The sequence below is a fragment of the Dendrobium catenatum genome, unplaced genomic scaffold (genome assembly GCF_001605985.2).
Source record: "Dendrobium catenatum unplaced genomic scaffold, ASM160598v2 fragScaff_scaffold_536, whole genome shotgun sequence".
Classification (NCBI taxonomy): domain Eukaryota; kingdom Viridiplantae; phylum Streptophyta; class Magnoliopsida; order Asparagales; family Orchidaceae; genus Dendrobium; species Dendrobium catenatum.
Window position 1 is genome coordinate 176,370 of NW_021318998.1, and position 23,930 is coordinate 200,299.

General features: G+C 34.2%; 2 protein-coding genes across 3 annotated transcripts in view; one reads left to right on the plus strand and one right to left on the minus strand.

Moving 5' to 3' along the window:
- LOC110109334 overlaps nt 1-19,116 on the minus strand; it is a 30,334-nt gene extending 11,218 nt beyond the window's left edge. Inside the window, exons 1-9 of one of the 2 annotated variants that reach the window (XR_003700645.1) lie at nt 18,834-19,116; nt 18,646-18,758; nt 9,092-9,299; nt 8,447-8,996; nt 8,119-8,370; nt 7,764-7,955; nt 7,615-7,689; nt 5,064-7,517; nt 4,872-4,951 (exon numbers count right to left, since the gene is read on the minus strand). Coding sequence is in view for 1 of the 2 variants with exons in the window: in XM_020840354.2 (XP_020696013.1) it covers nt 5,064-7,517; nt 7,615-7,689; nt 7,764-7,955; nt 8,119-8,370; nt 8,447-8,996; nt 9,092-9,299; nt 18,646-18,758; nt 18,834-18,979 (3,990 nt within the window). In the remaining variant the exon portion in view is untranslated. The remainder of the gene's footprint in view (nt 1-4,871; nt 4,952-5,063; nt 7,518-7,614; nt 7,690-7,763; nt 7,956-8,118; nt 8,371-8,446; nt 8,997-9,091; nt 9,300-18,645; nt 18,759-18,833) is intronic. The other variant, XM_020840354.2, reaches the window with a different exon arrangement.
- Nucleotides 2,335-3,060, plus strand: LOC110109335 (protein CTR9 homolog). The gene has a single exon (XM_028694653.1). It carries the CDS (start codon nt 2,373-2,375, stop codon nt 3,036-3,038), a length of 666 nt encoding a protein of 221 aa, XP_028550486.1. The 5' UTR covers nt 2,335-2,372; the 3' UTR covers nt 3,039-3,060.
- Nucleotides 19,117-23,930: the final 4,814 nt, after the last annotated feature.

The following is a 23,930-nucleotide window of genomic DNA, read 5'->3' on the forward strand; positions in this document are numbered from 1 at the left end:
GTGGGATTCCCACCCTCGATACACAGGGGAAACAGGGAGGGATCACGACAACCGCTACACTGGAGAAGGAAGAAGTTATTGGGGCAATAATATAATACCCAAAGTTTGTTAAAGTAGGAATGCTGTAATAATACTTAGCACTAATTTGATTTAATGGTTAAAGCAAATAATCCATTTTCCTATTTACGGTTACTGTAGCATATCCACTTAGCTTGGCATGCAATGGCTGATCCCTTTCATGCTTCATCCAACGGATAACATTAATGCATAGTGGCTTAGTGGAAATGTAAATATAATATTCGTTTACGATTACTGTAGCATATCCACTTAGCTTGACATGCAATGGCTGATCCCTTTCATGCTTCATCCAACGGATAGCATTAATGTATAGTGGCTTAGTGGAAATGTAAATATAATATTCATAGTGGAGGATGAGGTGTTAAACGATAAATATATGAAGTCTTTGACTTAAGCTATCTTGAGATATTTTTCCTTATCCCTCCCTGAGAGTTCCTGGCGTTGAAGGCTGGAAGGGGAAATGGTGCAACCAAAGCGCAACTAAAGTGCAACTAAAGGGCAGCTAAAGGGCAGCTAAAGCGCAACTATGTCATCAAAAGCATATGTCATTAGGGCTAAAAAGGATGACTATATAAAAGGTGAAATAAGTTATATATGGGGGATAGGCCCGCACAAGGAAAGGCGAAAGACCTGATGAGGTAAGCCTACACCCTTAATTCTAGAAGTTGAGAAATTTGACTCAACCCTGAATGAGAAAACAGCTTCCATTCTAAAAGTTGGGAAGTTAGACCTAACCTTGAATTGGAAAGTTGAAATGGTACAAAAGCTTATAGCCATTATATAACTTATTTAAAGATGTGGAATAATTTTTGTAAGATAAATAATACGGTTAGGCACTTGCAGGCTCAATATGACATTTCAATATGTTAACATTGTTAAGCATTTCTTATTTGTTTATTATTAATTCTTGTCTATTATTGGTGTATTTCATTGGGCAATAGCTCATTAGCAGTGGTTGTACTGCAGGTAAGGAAAAGGAGCCCATAGGGCACTAGGCGAGAAAGAGGTGATCATCTGTTTTTGATGTAAATATGTTTTGGAGTACAAGGAGATCTGAATAATAGCTGTATAAACCTTTTGATATGTAAGTAAAGTACAAAAGTTTTAGTAGAGCTCTGTAATTGTTTTAATTATGTTGATGTTCAGTAAGTAATATTACATGCTTCCTGTTGTTAAGAGTGGAGTTTGATATGTTGAAATCCTTCTCTGTTATACTTCAGCTTGTGGTAGAGGGTGAGCCAAACTGGGGTGTGACAAATAATGATTCTAGGGTGAGAAATTTGAAGGTGCAAATGATTGAGAACAAGGCTTTAAATATTCTCAAGAAGGAAGGTGAGGAAGTACCTGTAGAATTACTCAACAATATTGAATTTCTCTACTTTGAGAAGGGGAAGTTTGAGTTGGTTTAGCAAACTTCCAAGAAAGCACTTGGAGAAGGCGTTTTCCTGTCTTTTTATTTGAAAGAACAAAATGTTATATTGGGGATTGTGGTGCATACAATGGGCAGTACTGGGATATGACAATATTCCACCAGCTTGAAGAAGAAGGTATTTAGCTAGAATATCTACGGGATAAAATAACTACTCTATTCAACTATGTCAAACTCCTTGAGCAACAACGCAACAGTGACAATGCAAGTATACGATACCGGCTGACCTTGTTTAAGTATCCAGATTACTTTGATGCTTACTTAAGGATTGCAGCAATGGGCAAGGAAAGGAAGAATATTCAACTCAGCATTGAAATGATTCATGAAGCTCTTAAAAAAAATAAGTGCCGTAATGCTCTGACAATGCTTGGTGATCTTGAACTAAAGAGTGATGACTGAGTTAAAGCCAAAGACACCTTCTGTGCTACCCGGGATGCAACTAATGGAAAGGACTCCTGTTCCACTCTCTCTCTCTCTCTCTCTCTGGGTAATTGGAACTATGTTGCAGCTATACGATCTCAGAAAAGAGATCCAGAATTGAAAACTACCCATCATGAGAAGGCAAAAGAGCTCTATACAAAAGTTTTAATGATGTGCTCCGCAAATCTCTATGTTGCAAATGGGGCTAGCGTGATTTTGGCCCAGAAATGTCATTTTGATGTCTCAAAGGATGTTTTCACGCAGATTCAAGAGGCTGCATCTGGAAGTATATTTATTCAGATGGCAGATGTTTGGATAAACCTGGCTCATGTCTATTTTTCTCAAGGTCATTTTTCCTTGGCTGTGAAGATGTATCAGAATTGCTCGAGGAAGTTTTACTACAATACAGATTCTCAAGTACTTCTTTACTTGGTTTGAACTCACTATGAGGCTTAACAATGGCAAGATTACAAGAGAACATTGCTTAGAGACATCCATTTGGAACCTTCGAATTATACTTTCTGGTTTGATGCAGGAGTTGCAATGCAAAAAAAATTCAGCATCAACTCTGCAAAAGTCAAAGATAACTGCAAATGAGTTACATGCCACAGTCACAGAATTGAAGAATGCAGTCCGTGTGTTCAATCAGCTTTCTGCAGCTTCTAGCTACCATTCTCATGGAATCAATGAGAAGAAGATGCGAACTCATGAAAAGTATTGTAAGCATTTGCTTGATGCTGCTAAGGTACACTGTGAGGCAGTTGAACGTGAAGAGCAACATAACCACCTGAAGTTAGAAGATAATCGTCGGTATTCCTTGGCAGAGGAAGCTCGACGAAAATCTAACGAACAAAGGAAATATCAGTTGAAACGGAGAAAAAAAGAGGATGAGTTGAAACGAGCAATACGGCAGAAGGAAAATTTTGAGCGTATAAAGGAGCAATGGAAAAATTACATCAATACCTCTAGAGGTAAGCGCAAAGATAGGCCACAGTTTAAAGATGATCATGGCGGAAATAGAGAAAGGAAGATAAGGAAAGGTGGGAAAAGGAGAAAGAAGAATAAGAAGGATTATTATGAACAAAAAGCAGATATAGAGGATGAGCTTTAAGTCATGATGAATGTATATGAAGTTAGCGTTGAGGATGAAAGGCAAAGCCAAGTGTGAGCTGTCCTTGCAGAAGAGATTACTAAGTTCAAACAAGAAGCAATTTATGGGGAGCTTAGTCCTCCAAAAGGAAAGAATGGACACTCTCAATATCAAATATGTTACCAAACACAAGATTATCAATGTTACCATCACTTGATGAACTGGTGAGCATATCATCAAATGCTCTAGTAGCAATGGCTTCTCAACTTTCAGAGGCTGAGGAAAGAGAGCGAGCATTCACAAGTCATGGCTGGTGGAATCAATTGCGATCAATAGGAGATGATAAGAATTTGCTTCAATGCATGTTTAATGTTGCTGCGATTGCAATATGCCAACTAAGGAATAAGGAAATAGAGATGAAGCAGCTGAAGAAGAACAATTTCATTTGGGGGAAAGCAGCAACACGGGTCTTCGAACAACTAAAGAAAGTCATGACCGACGTCCAATCCTTCTACCTTGAGGATAAGATGCATTTTTTGGGGATAGTATTGATATGCCCAAGGGGGGCATCTTGTTAGGACCAGGGACGATATGATTCATTAGGTAAGGAGGAGGAATCAAAGGGGAACTGTTAGGAAAATTTCCTAATTATGTTTATGATATTTAGACATGTTTTAATCATTTAGGAATATTTCCTAATTGTGTTTATGATGTTTATCAATGTCTTAATAATTTCATAAAGTTTCTTAATTATGTTTATGATGCTTAGGAAGGTTTCCTAATTCATGTTTAATTATTTAAGAAGGTTTCCTAAATTATATTTAATTGTTTAGGAAGGTTCTATTTGTGTTATTATGGCCAGGGTTATTTAAGGGGGAGTTTGGAGTAAGGTCAGGGATCATGCTTATTGATAAGTTTTGTGAGTGTTTGCTATCCACTATTTGTGTGAGGAATCTAGTGGGGCCTAGAATTTGGGAGGGTCCTCTCGAAAGAGGACAGATGTATCTTGCTCATTCGTATTTCGTTTCTTATCAATAAAAATTTGCGGTTTGCTGAATTTCTCTTGGTTTGTTGGCAGTTTTTTATACCAAGGCATATCATAATACAAATTTCAACTTATAGATGCGTTAGAGGTCCTATTTATAACAAAATATATAAATTCTCAAAATCCTCCCAGATCTAACATAATATTACAAGTTTCATTTCAGCAAGAACAACAAATTTACAATCTTAGTTTCAATTAAAAAATAAATTACAAAAGTTTAAATTTTCATTCCTGGCAAGTTCCAAATTTACCTACAGTGCAATGTCAAGGAATGAAATAAATCACCTACCAAACTACAGTACTAGGAAGGAACAATAGCCAAAGGCAAGACCAAGTATATTTGTAGCACCAAGGAAGGAGATACTGCAACTTGGTATAGTGAAAGAAGTCAAATAATGCTATAATGTCTGTAGAAGGAAAGACTGCAAATGAAAACAATCACACAAGAATAGTCCACGAAATAAGTAGTCATTGAAGAAAACTGAAGATTGCCACAATATATTGTCGCAATCCAGCAACAAAACTAAGAAGCACTAAGAAAATCTTTCTTTCTGGATAGGTTGGGGGTACTTATGGTTGGGGAAAATTCTTTCCAATGCCTCGATTACTTTGTACACTTAAGTGGCATCTCCCAATTGAATCAAATCCTCTGTCATCTCTCTTGGATGTAGGTTTAATATGGACGAACTACTTAAATTTTCATGAATTTTTGTGGCTTTTGATCTCTTTTTTTATTTAATCATATTCGCTCAATGGTAATCACTTTCTAATAAAAGGTGTTATTCCTAACAATAGGGCATCCAGCTCACCTTCACTTAAAAACTGATTATAATCATCAACAAAAGATTAGAAACAAGCCTCACACCGGCAAAGAACGCCTAATTGCAACCTATAAAACACCAATAAGATATATTAGGCTATGGTAACTATTAAAAACTTATTAATACAATAACACTAGAAACCATAACACTACAAGTCATTAACAGTTCAGCGAAACATACTGCATTTGAATGGAATGAGATTGAGAGGTCTATAGAAAGGGCTGCTTGCTCCAAGAGGATGTTTAGATGCATGACAGGATGTGTCATAGGGCCATAGAAATCTAAAGCTTTTTTCCAGTGCTTATCAGCTAAAGTAGAATACCACTTGGCCTTTAGATGCTTGTTTTCTCCTTTTGCAAAGCTAAGTTGTTTTTGTTCCAAATCTACCAGTTTCAAACAATTGTCTCTATGAAAGTTGGCAAGTTGGAAGTGTGCAAAAGCAGCTTCCTGTTTCCGCAGCACACCCAGAGATTCATACATGGACAATGCCTCCCTAAAAGCATCACTAGCTGAAGTTATCTTTTTATGTCGCTCTAGTGCGCTAACATTTACAGAATAGTCCTTTTTAATACCAGCATGAACGTTATCAGAAATGCCTTCTTTTGCCAAAAGCATTCCAAGTCTCAAGTATGTGTGAGCAAACTGTGTATACACTTCATTATATAACAAAGTATCACAAGTTCCACTAACGGAATCTAGTTCCATTTTTGCAGCATCATAATGCTTTAGTGATTCAAAATATTCCAATTTTGCAGTCTTAATGGCCTGTTTGTATGCATTTTGAAGGACATCATATTCAATAAGCTCGTCTAACTTGGATACCAGTTCTTCAGCCAATGATCTTCTCCCATGACCTAGATTACAGTATATAAGTATAATATTGGTATGGTCAGAAACCTCTTTGAATGCCTGAATTGCATCAGCAAATGCAATTTCCGCGGAAGACAAGTCCTTTTTATCAAGTCTATAGCGGCCTAGTTCATTACAAACCCATCCTTTCTTTTTTAGTATAGAAGTTAACTCCGGCGAACAAAGACTAAAGCCTTTCATAGCATTCCTTGCTGCATTATAACAGTACATAGCAGCTGACAAATTGTATTCTACATTATCTGGTTCAGGACCTCCAAGAAACCTGAAAATACCTCCATTTCCAACTTTAGATGCATTTGTGAAACTTGATGTAGAAAAGACTGTTTGCATAGAAGGTGTGTTATCTACTGTATTTTCATTGTCCAAGATACCTAAAACTGTTAAGTATGGATTAGAGGGTTTTGTTGGACTGTCATGCTCATCATCTTCTTCATTGTCGTTCTCACAATGCTCATTTTCAGAAGAATTAAAACTGTCTGACCAGCATGAACTGCTAGTATCATTACTGTTTCCACAATGTAAAAAAGAAGCCCTCAAGTTTGATTTTCTGTTATGCTTTCTGCTATAAGATGGGGGAGCATTTCCACTACTACTTGCACTGTTGCCACTGCTTGCTCTATCATTTTGACAACTACAGTTTATCAGTAAGCACGAACTGCAGTTTTTCATGTATTGTCCGAGCTTCTTCTTAAGACGCATAACCTCCCTTACAACATCATTTGACACCCTAAGCTCATTACCTGATATTCTATCATCTTTTCTTCCCTGAACTTCTTTACCTTTCGTTCTTTGATACTCCACATATACATCCCCGATAAGAGACCAGGCCTTAGGCCAGAATAAATAGACAGAAGATAAATGTTCAGAAAGATAACCTTCCTTACAGATATTGAAATTTAGGTCTTCTTGGGCATCTCTTAGAAAAAATGGGGTGTCATCGCTTTCTTTGAACTTAAGCTGATATGATTCCCCACTGTCCATAGATGAGATAAATCGAGCCTCATCTAGATGCTGTGGCATTGATCCATAAACTAGACAAGCTAATTCAATAACCTTAAGAGCTCGATGCAATTGCCCATCTTCCTTGTAAGCATCCCCAAGAGCTAGATACGACTCTCCTAGTAGCAAGACAAGATTCCACATCTTCTGGTCCATTTTAGTTTTTGGAAGCCATTCCCTAATATCGCAGATTTCAATACAGTTAACATCACCACATATGCAAAGAGATAAGTTGACTGTTGCTGGTTTTTCATTCAATCTGTTTCCAGGATCAAAAAAATCTCCTCTAGCATTTTGCAATTGCCTCTTCCACCTGAGAGATTTAATTGCTTGAGAGACATGGTGTATCGCAGCCAACTTGGAGGAGATTGGATCCGCAACTATTTTAGGTAGACTGGGAGAGGTAGATATCTGGCACATTTCTAAATTAGCTGTAGTTTGTGAAAAATCTCTTGCAACTGGTGCTGGGTACATGGAATCATTTTGAGGAGTTCGTGAATTGGCTTCTTCTATGTTAAGCAAGACAGATGTATCTAAAGATGCACCTGCAATAGTATTTCCATCTTTTGTTGGCGTATCATCTTGAGAAATCCCTGTGCTATGCCCAACTAAACCAAACATTGAGAATGGAAATTCTGAACATTCTTCCAAATTAGTCACTCTAGCCTCAGGTTCTACAAGAATTGTGTCAGATGCTAGCTCCAATTCCTCATAGCATTTCAAGATGAGTCGAGCAAATTGCTCATGAGCATATGCACGAACCACCTAGCATAAAAAATATAAATAAAATTTGTTTTTTTTATGAATTTACATTTCTTGAAGTCGGAAGTTGAGGAGAATCAAAACAGAAACACATAAATACCATATGGTCCTGCTCACGAAGAAAATCCAGGCATTTTTTAAAGAACTTTGCACACTTTGTCCGATTACTTGGTGCCTGCATGAATTATAAATCAATCAGAACACAAGGCACCTACTAAAAAATGATAGTGAATCTCTGTTTTAGAGCACCTTTGAGAGTGACAGCCTATGAGCAATACGGTAAAGAAGAGTCCCAAGAGAGAACATGGTATCCCTTCTTCCTTTTTGCATTAAGGACGATAAAGAACTGGGGGCCTTATCATGATTGTCATCTGGATGACTCTTAGGAAGGACAGACAGGTCGAAGAGTTGTATTACATCCTCTCCAGAACCTTTGTAGAGCTGAAAAAAAAAATGAAGGACAAATAAACAACCATGAACTGACAATAATCTATGGAAATAAACCAGTGGATGTAAATTTCATTTAAAATACATAAATCCATAAATAAAAAACGTGCTGAAGATTCACTATGTTTGCTACAGGAGATAAAACAGACATGCATACCCAATATGCACCAGGATCTTGTTTGCAGTTCTCTTGGAGGAACCTCAACACAGAAAGACCATTCTGCTGAACAACTTGTGGGTGGAATGCAGGAATTCCATCCTCAGATACACCCTTAAGTAGAAAAATATCGTCTGTTTTCACAAGTTCATAGCCTTGAACAACACCATTTTGGTGGTAACAGATAGCCAATTCAGGCACGCTCGCCATAATGTTGTCTAGCCAGGCTTCAAGCCAAGTTAGTGGTGTGACCTGTCAGAATGAAAATTAGATGACAAATGTAACTCATGAAATTAAATGTAAGATTCCAGATTATTATTGGACTTACTTGTCTTGTTACATCCCACAGGTGCAAGCTTACTGCTACATATTTATCATTGCTAAACAGAAGCATATCACTACCCAAAAGCATCCGAAAATTGTGAAATTGCCAAAATAGAACCCTCAGGAAGCCATTATTAACAGGTCTCCTGCGTTGATCAGAATCTTGTATTGGACGTCTTGGATTTTCGCCAATATGAGTTCTTTTGACGGAACCTGAACCACTTTTTTGCTTATTCATCTTGTTGTCCCAAAAGTATTTCTCATTATTGGACTGGGAAGGCTTTTTCCCTTTATTGGATTTCTGATCCAGAATCTGAGACTTACTAGTACGTGAGGGGGTGGAAGACACATAAGAATCCTCCACAAGTCCAAAGTTCACAGGCAAGCTAGTGGAGGTTGGTTGCTTCTGTGATGAAGGTTGGTGATTGGGCGGACAATCACAAGCCTCTGCTCTTACTGAGTGCATTGCGAAATTCAAAAATATTGAAGGATGGGAACATTTAGATTGGTTGCTTTGTTTTCTGAAAAGCTTTTCTTCTTCTTCAACATTGGGGCTTAATTTGTCAAAAAAATACAAAATAGTTAGAAACCCGTAAACCATCATGTTTCATTACGTTTAATTAAATTTAATGCGTATTTAAAAGCATACCCTGCATTTAGAATGAGAGTATCTCCAATCCGCTGAACAGCAACAGATAGTTGGGCCTTCGAGTAAGGTATCTTAAAAATCTGTTTCAAGATGTCTGTCGGAGCAACAACATCTATTTCATCACCATATTCCGTCAAACCTGATACCGCAAGTGCTTCACATTTTTTAAAAAGATTTTGAGAGAGCACACTATTATCCCATTGTATACCTGGTAGAGAAAAAAAAGATTTAAGTTCAGAATTTACCAAAGATTATAAAAAACGAGAATAATGGTAAAAAAGCATCAACAAGGTGTTATCCTAAATTGCTTAAATGTTTTAACAAAGATACTCAAAATTGAGAAAATTAGTAACAAAGCATCAATAAATTGTAATCGTAAATTCCCGAACAACAGAACACTAGAAAGAGCAGAACAGCAAATTACCAAAATGCATTTAAAAATGATATCCAGAGTAATCTTCAAGTCCTCAAGTTAGCAGCAAAAAGTGAAAAAGCTTCTCAATATAAGTGAAGCCAAAAATATAGCTTTATGGAGCCAAAAATATTGCTTTATGGAAACTCCAAGACGACGACAACAACAACATCAAGCCTTTATCCCACTACGTGGGGTCGGCTACATGAATACTTTTTCTCCATTGTGTCCTATTAAAAGTCAAATTCTCATTTAAATCTAATAAAGAAATGTCATTCCTAATATTTTCTAACCAAGTCTTTTTAGGTCTGCCTTTACCTTTCTTAACATAAGTCAAATCTAATACCTCTACTCTCCTAACCGGGTCATTGGAAGGCCGCCGTTTTATGTGACCAAACCATCTAAAGCGACTCTCTCTAATCTTATCTTCTACTGGAGCTACTCCAACCTTTTCACGTATATGCTCATTTCGTATCCTATCTCTAAGGGTAAAGCCACTCATCCACCTGAGCATCCTCATCTTTGTCACACTTAACTTAGTATTATGCTTCTCTTTTAATTGCCAACATTTAGCACCATAAAGCATTGCAGGCCTCACAACCATCTTATAGAATTTTCCCTTAAGTTTGAGGGGTGCTTTTCTATCACACAATAAGCCCGATGCATTCCTCCACTTCAACCATCCAACTTGAATTCTGCTGATAATATCTCCATCAATTTCACCATCACTCTGAACAATAGATCCAAGATATCTAAAACGTGTACTCTTATTAATGACTTGATCGCTCAAAGTCACAAACCCCTCACTAGGTCTATTACTACTAAAATTACACTCCATATATTCCATTTTAGATCTACTCAAGCAAAAACCTTTAGTCTCTAATGTTGACCGCCATAGTTCAAGTTTTATAATGAATAAAATACATAAAATAATTTATAAAATATAAATAAAAGCATAAAATGGAAAAAGAAAAGATATATGCAATGCCAATTACAGAAGTTCTTACCCGCATGGTATTGGCTAGAAAAACAACATACACGTGCACATTAAATATTAATGAAAATTATTGTACCTTTATAGATATATTTAGATGGTGCTCTTGTAGTAATGTAATTGTAAATGAAAATAAAAATGAAATAAATGTATAATAGAAATGGACAAATGAAAAAATAATGAAAAGCAATTTAAGTGTAAGAAAGACAAAAATACATATATGTTTTATTTTATATACCTAACTGTTGTATACAAAATATAATAGAAATGATATATATATATATATATGCATATATATACATGTAAAAGAAAAAAAAAAGCTATTAAACAAATTCTTTTTTATGTATGTGAAATTTCTACGTTACAAGTATGATTACCAATTGAGTTTATCATGTAAACTCAACCTATTAAACTAAACTTTCAGGCAAGTCTCCTTACAAATAGAAATTGCTAAAGAATAAAAGGAATATGTCTACAGGAAACGATGAACAAGTGAAAGCAAGTAATATATGATTTAGATAAATGTTATGCATGTGAAAAATTTTATTAGTAGTTTAATATAAGAAAATTGTATTAATGGCTCTTCAATTTTCTTTGAAACATATTTGATAAACTCTTTTTTTATTTGAAGAAATCTTACAAATATTTGATTATTCGTTCATGCCTCGTTAATTTAAGTATTTGGGCCGGATCGTGACAAAAGTGGTATCAGAGACCAATTAAGATATGAATCATACTGAAAGAACCATTAGGTTGATTATTGAAATTGATTTGATAATAAATTATAAATTTATGAAAAGTTTTAATTGTATTTCAGGATCCAGAATGATCCTGAATAAGACTTAGAAAGAGCAATGTCTAATGTTGTTGTTAACTCTGATGCACTAACACAAGTGATGACAGCAATGACAAAATTAATTCTAGACTAAAAAAATCAACCATCAAAAAGTACTAGTGTCAGTAGTATGACTATGGAAAGATATTTAAAGATATTTCAAGATATGAGAACGCCGCTATTTAAAGGGGTAGAGGGACCGACTAAGGTAGAAAACTAGCTGCTATGGATTGAGAAGATTTTATAGGGATGTTTTGCCCTAAAGAGAAGAAATTTTCATTGGCAACTTTTGTACTTTATTGTGAGGTTGAAAGATAGTGGAGGGGCTAACATCAAGATAAATTTGGAGTACCTAACATTCAAATTAAATGGGATGACTTTACTTAGGTGTTCAGAGACTAGCTTGTGTCTCTTTCTGTGAGGAGACAGATGCATAATAAGTTTTTAAGATTGGTATAGGGAGATAGATGAGTCATGCAATATGAGGCTGAATTCACCACATTATCTAGATATGCTTCTCAGTTAGTACATACTGTAGAAAAAAAATGTCACTGATTCTTATTTGAATTAGAGATGCAATCAGGCAACCCCTTGTTCTTCTGGGGATTGAAGATTATATTGTGTTAGTAGAGAGAGCTAAAATGATTGAAATAGACATTCAAAATATCTAAAGAAGACATAAATTTCAGAAGAGGAAGGGTGGTGATGTTATGAGAGCTTATCAGGATTCTTACAGTAAATCTACTTCATAGTTTGGGAAGTTTAATTGGAAGAAGGCAAAACCCAGTAGCAGTGGTAGTCAAATGAGCCTGAATAATTATAGCAAGTGTGAAAAGCAACACAAGGGAGAATGACTATCTAGGACATTTACTTGCTTCTAATGTCATAAACCTAGTCATATAGCCAAGAACTATCCTACACTTGGGCAAAGACCATCAGGAGAATAAAAGATGAATGCTAGATCTCAAAGAAATATTGGAAAACCAAGGATGATAAAATCAGTTGCTTCTACTCCAGAGCCAAGTCAAGTTCGATCCAGTACTCAGCCTAGCGTATATGCACTATCTCTGCAGGATGCGAAGGACTCACCTGAAGTGATTATAGGTATATTTTTTATTTAATTCATGAAAAAAAAAATTATTAATTGCATAATAAATCAAGTAATAAAATAATATAGAAATAGTAAAAGATATAATGAGAATAAATATATAATTATATGTATATGTTAATTCTTATGAAAATTTTATAGGAATGATAATAATTTAAGAAAAGCCTGTACAAATTCTTTTTGATACAAAAGTGTCACACTCATTCATTTCAAAGGAATTTGTTAAATCTGTTGGGTTGAATGTTTATGAAACAACTACATCTTTAGAAATTTTGATGTCAAATGGATCCACAAGCAATTTTAATAGTATATGTCAAATAGTTTTTAAAATAAATAAAAGGGAGTTTGAAATAACCTTGAATGTGTTGCCATTGCAAGAATTTGATACGATCTTGAGAATGGATTGATTATCAAATCACTTTGTGATAATAGACTACAATAGGAAGATAGTTAAATTTAAATTCCCAGATGAAAAATAATGGAAATTTTATGGGGATCGAGGATTTTCTTCAATGGTAATAACATATATGAAACCTTACAAATTTGTATCCAAGAGATATTTATGCTTCCTAACTCAAATAAAAGATACAAATAAAGAAATTAAAGAGTTGAAGGATATACATGTAGCCAAAGAATATCCAGAAGTATTTCTGGATGATTTGTTAGGATTACCATCAAAAAGAGAGATAGACTTCACTATTGATTTATTTTCGGATTCAAAACAAGTTGCAAAAGCACCTTAGAGAATGGTAGTTAAGGATTATAGGAGCTAAAAAGTTAATTACAAGAGTTGTTAGATAAATGCTTTATTATTCCAAGTTCCTCTTCATGGGTAGCACTAGTATTGTTTGAAAAGAAGAATAATAAGAGTTTCATAATATGCATTAATTATAGAGAATTGAACAAGCTCACTGTTAAAAATAAATATCCATTGCTCAGAATTGATGACTTGTTTGATCAACTTAAGGGAGCTACTATTTTCTCTAAGATTGATTTGCAATTGGGTATCATCAGCTACGCATTAAGGAGCATATTGCTAATGCTTCTTTCAGAACAAGATATGGTTATTATGAGTTTGTAGTAATGCCTTTTTGAGTGACGAAGGCTCCAACAATGTTTATGGATTTGCTGAACATAATTTTCAAATCATTCCTAAATATTTTTGTTATTATATTTATAAATGACATCTTGATTTATTAAAAAAAAAAGAAGAAAGTCATTCCAGTCATCTATATTATGTATTTCAAACACTTACGGAAAACAAGTTATATGCTAAATTTTCAAAACGTGAATTCTGGTTGAGTAGTGTAAATTTTTTTAGGCATGTGATTAGTGGTAAAGGCATTTCAGTTGATTAAAATAAAATTCAAGTTATTACAAAATGGTCGAGGCAACTACAGTTTCAGAAGTGAGAAGTTTTCTGGGTCTTGCTGACTATTACATGAGATTTTTAGATGGATTCTCTAAGATTGTAATGTCATTATCCAGGTAAACTCAAAAGGCAATAAAATTTAAATGGAATGGTTGATGTGAATGAGCTTTTCAGAAACTGAAGAATTTCTTAATGAATGCTCTCATATTAATAATTCCTTCAGGAATAGAGGGATTCTAAATTTTATGTGATTTATCATTGAGATATCTTGGATGTGAACTGATGCAAAATGGTAAAGTAGTGGCATATGCTTCAAGATAATTGAAAGTCCATAAAAGAAACTATCCTACACATGATTAGGAATTAGCTATTGTAGTTTGTATTCAAAATATGGAAACATTATTTATACGGAGTTAGGTGCGAAGTTGATGATGACCTCAAGACATGGAAAGTTTACTAAAGGTGTGACCGTCGATCTACGGCCATGATTATATCGCTCTACTTTTGATTTTCATATTTATTATTGATGTATTATTTTTATTTTATAATTTTTTATTATAATTTTCTATTTTTTGCCCTTACTTAATGGCTTAGGTATGTGTAAGCCCAAGGGGCATTATAGTACTTTATATTTTTTCATTCTATGGGCTATTTAAAGCCTCCTTCTTCCTTGAGGGTTAATGAATGAATTATAAGAAAATTCCTGCACATGTGTTCTTTGAGTTGTGAGAGTTCTAAGAGAGAGCATTGGAGAGATCCCTATAGAGGGAAAACGAATCACCCACCAACCTTGGAGACAGCCGGGTTCATGGTTTGTTTTATCGTTATTTTTTCCTTTCAATCTCTTTACTTCCTAGCCGCCAGATTCCCTAGCCACCCCACCTTGCCGCCGGCCAATGTCTCCCACCACCAAGCCATCCAACGCATCCTCCCTCCACACCCAAAACCGGCCCACCCTCTCCCAGCACCACAACCTCAAACCACCACCATCCATCCGTCCCCACTACAACCACCGGCTCACTTACCCAACCGAACCCAAGCTCAAGTCACTTCCCCTTCCCCTTCCCCTTTGGATTTTTCTCTCCATCATTGCTTACAATTACTCCTTTCCTAATTGGGTTGAATAATTTAGGTAACTTAACTTTGCAAAATTCAAATTTATTTGAATTTGAAAAGTTACCTAAAATATCATTCCTATATTAGGAAAGTTCCCAAATCCTTTCCTATTAATTTCAATTTAGATTAGGATGAAATATCTCATCCCAAATTTGATTCCCTCATTTAAGGAAGCATTAAAAGCTTCCTTAAACTCCTCCCTAGTCCATTAAGCCGCCGACCCCATCTTCATTGAGTCCTTGGATTTATTTCCTAAATCCAATCTCAACTCTTGGAAATAATTCAAACATATTCTCCCCAAATTCAAATTGTTTCCTAAAATAAAATTCTACTTTATGAAACTTATCCAATCAAATCCAAATCAAATTTGAATTGGATTGGAATTAATTCCTCCCTCCTTAATTAGAATTCCAAAAGAGGCAAGGAATAACTCCTCTTCCCAAACCCTCCACCCTATGGATGCCGCCGACCCCTTGCCTCCCTCCCCATTTAATTTCTTTCCAAACTTGGAGTAGGGAGATTGAGAGGGAAGGAATTCAAATTCTTATTCCAAATTTCATATTTGAAACCTTTCCTATTTGGTATGATCTATATTAGGAAAGTATTAACTCCCAATTTCAAATTTCAAAATTGAATTAGAGTGCTTAGTTATAATTCTCCTTTGAACTTTAAGTTACTTGTTGTCCATAAATTCCTCGATTCTAGCAGAGGCTGTCCTCTCTTCCAAACCTAAGAGAACTATTGTCCAAGGCCACCTACCTGCTGTCTAGTATCCCAGCAGGAGCTACCTATTGTCCAGCCCCTTGGGGAGACATCGTTATTGCCTGAAACTGCCCGGAATCGCTGTCCTAGGTTGGCTGCTTACTGTCCAAAGGTTCAAGCTTGGGTTGTTGCTATCCAGGCCATCCAAGAAGCCACCAACTGCTGTTCAAGCTTGCAAGAAGGTTGAATCTTAGTAAAGGGTGAACTCTTGCCTTCTCTCTTACCTTCTTCGTTGATCCTTGCTTGTGGTTTTATTTGATTCATGCAAAATCTTGTCAAGCTCCGCTAAAAGCTTAGTATTTTGTAGGAAGTGTGTGAGAGATCTTTCATTGCACTACTCTTATTGTTAGACTAGGGATTTTTTTTGAAACCCATCTTGTATGCAACGTCAAGAGTAATTGGTTGTTTTGTGGCTTTTACTTTCGCAAGTGACTTGACCTAAGCTTTTGTTACCGCTCTTTGTGTTTTATTTCATTGTCTAAATCACCATAAAGCTTTAGTTAACTTGCTCTTAATCATCAAGCATGCAAAATTCTTATTTAAATTGTATTTTCATATATGTCTTGCATCAGAAGTATTCATAGATCATAAAAGCTTAAAGTACATATTTAATCAAAAAGAGCTCAATTTAAGGCAGAGACGATGGTTGGAACGCATTAAAGATTATGATTTGGATATACAGTATCATCCTGAAAAGGCAAATATAGTTATAAATGCATTAAGTAGAAAGATGGTTGATTACTCAGCATGAGCAGATAATTAGAAATATGAAAAGATTAGAAATTTTAGTGGTTAATCAAAAGGATACTAAAATTATGATGTTGAATCATCCGGTACTCCAATCCACACTAAAGGATAGAATAAGAAATTCCTTATCTTAAGATGTACAGCTCCGAAAATTATAAAGAAAATGCAAGCATAACAGATGAAAGATTTTGTATTGGGTGATGAAGGATTATTGATATATAGAGGTAGAATTTGTAATCCAAATACTGACAATTTAAGGGAAGAAATATTGCAGGAAGCACCACTTTGATTATTAAATTCATCTAGGCAGTGCGAAGATGTATCAAGAATTTAGAGAATTATTTTGGTGGTCATGATTGAAATGAAGTGTTATAAAATTTATTGCAAAATGCATTCTCTGTCCAATGATTAAAGCTGAACATCAAAAGCCAGGTGGTCAATTAAAACCTTTACCTATACCTATGGAAATGGGAAGAAATTGCAATAGATTTTGTGATTGGATTACCCAGGTCAAGGCAGAGTCAGGATGCAATATGGATTTTTTCTAGATTGATTGACAAAATCCGCACATTTCTTACCAATTAAAAAGATATATTCAGTAAAAAAATTGGTAATGATATATGTTGATGAAATGATAAGATTGCATGGAACTCCAAAATCAACAGTTTCTGATAGAGATGTCTGATTCACATCTAGATTGTGGAAGAAAATTAAGGAACCTATGGGCACCAGATTGACTTTCAGCACTACATTCCACCCTCAAACAGATGGACAGTCAGAAAAGAAAATTCAAAGTTTAGAAGATTTACTACGATTATGTGTCTTAGATTTTGGTAAAAATTGGGAGACTCATATACCTTTAATTGAAATTGCATACAATAATAGTTTTCATTCTAGTACTGGAATGGCGCCGTATGATGCTCTTTATGGAAGGAAATACATAACACCTTTATGTTTGCTTATTTGATTGGCCTTTGCTTTCTAATTCTTTTGCTCCAAAATTATCAAAATTACATCTTGCTTTTGTTCTGACATTAATTTAGGCATTTTATCAAGTTGCAATTTTATTAAATTCCAACACTAATAATAGTAAAATATTTGTGTTAGAAAATTACCACCTCCAATAAACACACACAAATCATTTTGGTGAAAAGAAATACCAGGCAGGAAGCACCAGTAGGCCGCATATAGAATATGCTAATATGAGTTATATGCTGATAAGCATGCCAATATATCTTGTAGAAACTGACATATATGATAGCAAATGTATGCCAACTGCAAAGATATCAACGAATGGCATGCTTCACACACAATAAAAAGTCTCATATTCTTTTTTTCCAAAGGAAGATATTCCAAAAACATTAGTCATACAGCACAATTCTCAACCCTCTAGACCCTCAATTGCCACCTGCAAATTCCTTCTACAACTTCACCTAAAAACCATCTCACCTTGTTTATATTGTCAACTAATCATTCCTAGTATTCTAAATCAACATCATGTACTCTATCCTTATCTCCTTATCATCTATGATTTTGTACATGCAGTATAGTGAAGGTCGTTATTTATGAATATAAATCCATGTATATGAACATAAACATGAATATTCGATGATGTAATGATGCATAGAATCAATCTTCACTATATGTGCATGGACATTATATGACTAATGGAAAATCATATGAAGCTTTGTTTTATAACAGCATCCTAATTATATCACACAGCATGGTCTGTCTATGCTTCATAAGATAGCAGGCTTCACAAGTCATACAGTAACTTTGTAAATTATCCACAAAACTAGATTTTTCTGTGACAGTGAAGGTAAAATAAAATCATTCGTAAGGAGAATCGCTCATCAATTAATCATTCTAGTTCACAAAAATAATCAGTGGCTTGAAAAGTTATTATGCTTGTCACTTTGAACCTGAGTTAGGAAAGCACAACGAAAGACACTAAATCAAATTGCATGCAAAATACTGATGAAGCAGATGGCGATTCATCCACCCTACTCATCATTTTTTATGGAATAAGGACAGCAGTGCCGCCATAAAGGTAGAGATCCCTATATCGCCGCGCTACACGACTAGATTTCGCAAAGGCGATTTTTTTTTTCCTTCCCTTTAATGCAGTCATTACAGCAATCATGCATCCTTATTTATAATCCTTAATGCATTCAAACAACACTGAGTTAAAAGGCAAATATAATTCACCTTCACTGGTATTAGACTCCGCTAAGAAAGCTTTTTCTGGCAAATTGGAGAGTAATGGAAGAGTGTTGAGGTCGGTCTCCGCAGGAAGCATTTGATAGCGCGGAGCTCCAATTCTGAATCAATTTAAAACACAGGTTAGAGCTGAAATCGAAAAAGACAAGGGTATAAAAGGAGTAAAGAAGGACTACGTGTGGGGAGCGGGAACGATGGCAGCATGGAAAGAGGGGAAGGTGGAATCAGTTGGGACATGAAGAGTTCCGCACAGAAAGCCGACAGGTTTTGGCTTCACGATCTCTAACTTCCCCACGCACTGCAGCTGTCCCGCATCCTCCATGGATTCTTCAGCTTATTTTCACAATCCTTTGGTTCAAGATAGGTTGCAGCCGCCAGAAACGAGAAGCTTAGTAGTTTACGAGACCGATGTTCGGTGGAGAGGTCAGGCTTTCGACGATGAACACTTCACCGGCAACGATATGAGTCTACAACTATTTATATGTGGCCAATTTAATCCCAAAATATCACATTACTCGAATTTAGTATATCGAATATGCAAAATTAATCCAAAATGATTCCTCATAGATTAAGGCTTCGTTTGGGCGGCTTTTTTACTGGTTTCTAAAACGGAGTTTTAATACAAATTTTTTTATTTTTGTATTAAAACTCCGTTTTAGAAAGCAATAAAAAAGCCGTCCCAAATGAAGCCTAAATTACAGTCAATTTTATATAATTGATGGACTAATATAATTAAATTTTTATCATAGTTTATATATGAGGAACCAATTCGAACAAATTTTGTAAATTCAAGAGACTAAATTGAAGGAATGTGATAGTTTGGGACTAAATTGACTACATATGTGCTGGATTCAAATTTCTCTATGGGTGATACTTGATCATACTAGCAAGCAAAGCTCCGAGAGTGTGACTTAAAAATTTATATAAAAATGGAGAGAGTGATAATAGTCCACTAGCTCAAACGTTTGTAGAATAAGTGTCACTTGATGCTCAATATGTTAAAAGATTAAAAATGATCCTCTTCACCCTTCATTTGTAGCAACTTGAGGGCCACATGAATGGCCACATCAACATATGAATAAAAAATACAAAACTCGATGACTCTACAGACTTTGCTTAAACATGTGTCACACTCTAGTTGGCTAAAGGGTAGGTTGCCTTCCTTAAACTTAATTGGACTACCTTTTAGTAAGCAAAGTAGTGTAGAGTGCATATAGACAAGTAGGTAAGGATGAGTGTATTGATAACTGCTAAGTAAAGAGGCATGTACTAACTGACACCCTAAAATCACTAACTACCTATACTGACATCGTATTTCACCTTATGGAGAGAGAGGTGAGTGAGCTTGACTTATAAGATAGTTGAACTCCATGATTGGCTAGCTTTGATGGGGCAAGGTAGGAATCTTTTGAGTATGCACCTTCCCTATAATTAAAGTGGTAAGTAAGATCTAGGGCACCTCGTCATTGTAGATAGAGAATAACATTGATGATGAATTCTTCATGGGAGGAAAGTGACGAGTTAGGCAACCTACTATGCATCTATAACTATATATATGGGAGGTGAATCTTTATTGAGTCTTTTGTAGAGCAAGATTTCATGATCTTTTGGTGAGTTCCTTTCTAGGCCCATAAGGAAATAGCTCTTCCCTTGTGACATATCAACTATCTACTAAATATCTAAGAATACATATGCGAGTATACATTGAATTCCCTAATTCACTTCACCCTTTGGAGGGAAAGTGATGAAAAGGATAAGTGATTTAGTGATGAGTATTTAATAGGGATGCTAAACTATTATAGAAGAGTAAATACAAAATTTCTAACCTATTTTATTGTAGCCTCAATTATTGTGTAGATCTTATTAGACCCCATGAGTCAATTGAGATAAATAAGATTTTGGTGATCACAGATATTGGTTGTGATAATTAAACTAATGAATTTGTACGTGCAGGTTCCTTCTTGCTTAACCTAATAGTTCAATAAATCAGATTAAATATTAGATGATAATTGGACACAGTAGATGACAATCATAAAAACACAACCAATCAAGACCAAGAAATAGTGACATCAAAGAAGATTGTCGTAGCCATAAAAATTTTAATTGTATTTTTTAGTTTTTTTAGTCATCTTGTAATTTTTTTTTCAAGCATATGATTTATTAAACAACTAAACACATATATGAGAGTAAAATGGATTTTTAAAAAAATGAGAAAAACTGGAAATTAACATATCGTATTATATGTGTTGGTTTGTACTATATGATATACATGGCATAAGGAAAATTTTTAAAATTAGAAAATAAAATTAGTCAAAACTAATCATATTGTATGACTAGGATTGGGCCATAAGATCAATTATATTTAAATTAAAAACTACAATTTATCTATTATTTCCATGAATTGGTAATTTCCAATTAAAGTATATTATATTATATCTTTAGTACCATACTATATGGTCAATTATGATATTTACCTATTTACTACCCAAGAATCCAAGAATGTAATTAAAAATTAAGATTAAAAAAAGTATAATGTATGATATAGATCATGCAAGCCAAATAAATAGAGAGTATAGTGATATGACTATTAAGTATACAAACAAATTAAACATAATGTGAAATAATCATAATGTACAATATGAATCATACAGTCCAATAAAACAAAAAATTGTTTTTAGGATTAGTACATGATCTACTAATCAAACTATAAGATCAATATGACACTTTTACTAATCAACCTCTTCTAGGATTTTAATTGGAGCCACCCTATAAATACTTAACATCTAAGAAACCCTAACAAGGAATATGTTTGTGTGAAGAGTTTGCAAAGTAAGAGAGAATGTATGAAAACTTTGGAGTGTGTATGAAAACTTTGAGAGAGAATTTTTGCAACTTTGCAAAAGGCTTCAAAGATGATTAAGAGGGGAGAGATTTGAGAAGCATAAGGAATTTATTGAGATGATTTTTTATTTTTGAGTTAGGCATCCACTTGGTTGTTTCTCAAAATCATATTTTTATTTCTTTGGGTTGTAGCCAAAGCTATTGGTGGAGGGCTTTAAAGAGTCATATTGTAAAGATTCTGAAGATCTTGAGGAAGTTGTATGTACATTGTAAATCTTGTCAAGGAGGCATGGGTTTGAAGGCTTTTTTAGGAGAAGGGATGTGTAAGGGTTTCTCCATTACCCTATGAAGGAGAGAGGATTCTCAGCCTTATTGAGAGCAAAATGAAGAGTACAAGTGAAAATTCTAAGGAGAGGTCTTGGGGACCAATATAAATTTGTTTGCCTCTTCTTACATTTATTTTTATTTATTTATTTCCTGCATATTATTAATATATGTTGAATGATAATATCTTTATTGGAATTTACATTAAAAAGTAATTTTTTAACTTGTGATAATTAGTCATTCTTTTGATCTTATTAAATAAAATAATTTAAAAAGAAATATTATTATTCTTTTTACTCTTTTATTTTTCATACTTTATTTTAAAAATTATTTTAAATACAATTCTTCTTGAGAAAAGTAATCTTATTTCCATTCTTTTCAAAAAGTGGATAATTAATGTTTTGAAGGCTTCCATATAATCATAAAATTTTAAAAGGCACATCAATTCACCCCACTCTTGGGTATGTGGTACACTTTTAATTTTAATTTTTTTTTGGTAAAACCCACGGAGGGGCCTACGCATTAATTGCTATTAGAGATATTGCTTGCTAGATAGGTTTTAACACCACAAACAGATCCATCTCTTACACACTATCGAAAAAAGGAATTCATCAGAAGGGTATTTGATTTTTTGGCCACTACTATTTGATAATATATTATTTGACTTCTAAAAACTATGCATAACCACTTTCATATAATCAAGAGACTATAGAATATGGAACCTAGTACAAGTAAGATATACACCACCCCATAAAGTAGTAATTGATATAAAAATAGAATTTACATTCAATTAATGGAACTTTGAAGAAAGAGAGTCTACTTAACTTAATATTAAATATTTAAATTATTTTTTTATGCTTTAAAATTTGAAGATTACATGTGTGTTTCTACTTGTACGACTGAAAAAGAAATTTTGAAAAGATTATGTTTAAGACATGAAGAAATAAATGAGTGAAATAATATCACTTGAATATTTTTCTGCATGACTATGGAATCAAAATGTGCATAAAAATTTTAAAAATAAGAAGATTTGTTATAAAAAAGGTTTATATATAAAATTTTTAGAATTAGGATAAATATAAAGAGGCTTATAAGGAGTCTAACAAAGCAATATGTAATGCAAAAATTTTAGCTTTAAATGGTTTATATAATATATTAGATACTAAGGTGGGCAAAAGATACGTGTATAAGCTAGTCAAACAAAGAGATAGGAGTAGTAAGGATTTAGTTCAAGTCAACTGCATTAAGGATGAAGAAAAAAAGTGTATTTATTATAATAGGATATTCAACAAAGGTGGATAAGATATTTTGCTAAACTTATCAATGAATATTATGAGAATATGATTCTCTTTAATGAACATAGCACCCTAAATGAAAATTAAGATTTTGGTTTTTTATTGACGTATTAGTAGAACCAAAGTTAGAGAGGCTTTAAAGAAAATAAAGTATGGAAAAGCAGTGGACCTGATGATATTATATTAAAGGTGTGGAAATGCTTAGGAGATGAAGGAATTTCTTGACTTACTAAACTTTTTAATATTATTTTAAAGACTAAAAAGATGATGGATGAGTGGAGAATGAGTGTGTTGATTCCTATTTTTATGAATAAAGTTGATACACAAGATTATGTGAATTTTTGAGGAACTAAGTTAATGTGTCATACTTTAAAACTATTGGAGAGAGTTATGGAGCATGGGTTAGACGTAATACTAATGTTTCTGAAAATCAAATTGGATTCATACTGGGTAGGTATATTATGGAAGTTGTACTTTTATTGAGAGGTTTGATGTAGAAGTATAGAGAGATTAAGAAGAATATACAAATGATATTTATTTATTTAGAGAAAGTATATTATAAAGTTCCAAGAGAAGTTTATATAGTGTTCTAGAAAAGAAAGGGGCTAATAATACTTATATTAAATTCATTAAGGATATATATATAGGGGTTGTTACTTGTGTTCAAACACAAGGTGGTTTGACCAAGTATTTTCCTATCTCAATTGGATTACATCAAGGCCCAGCCTTAAGTCCATATCTTTTTCTTTAGTCATGGATGTTCTCATTAAACATTTGTAAGATGTTGTACCCTAGTGTATGCCTTTTGCTGAT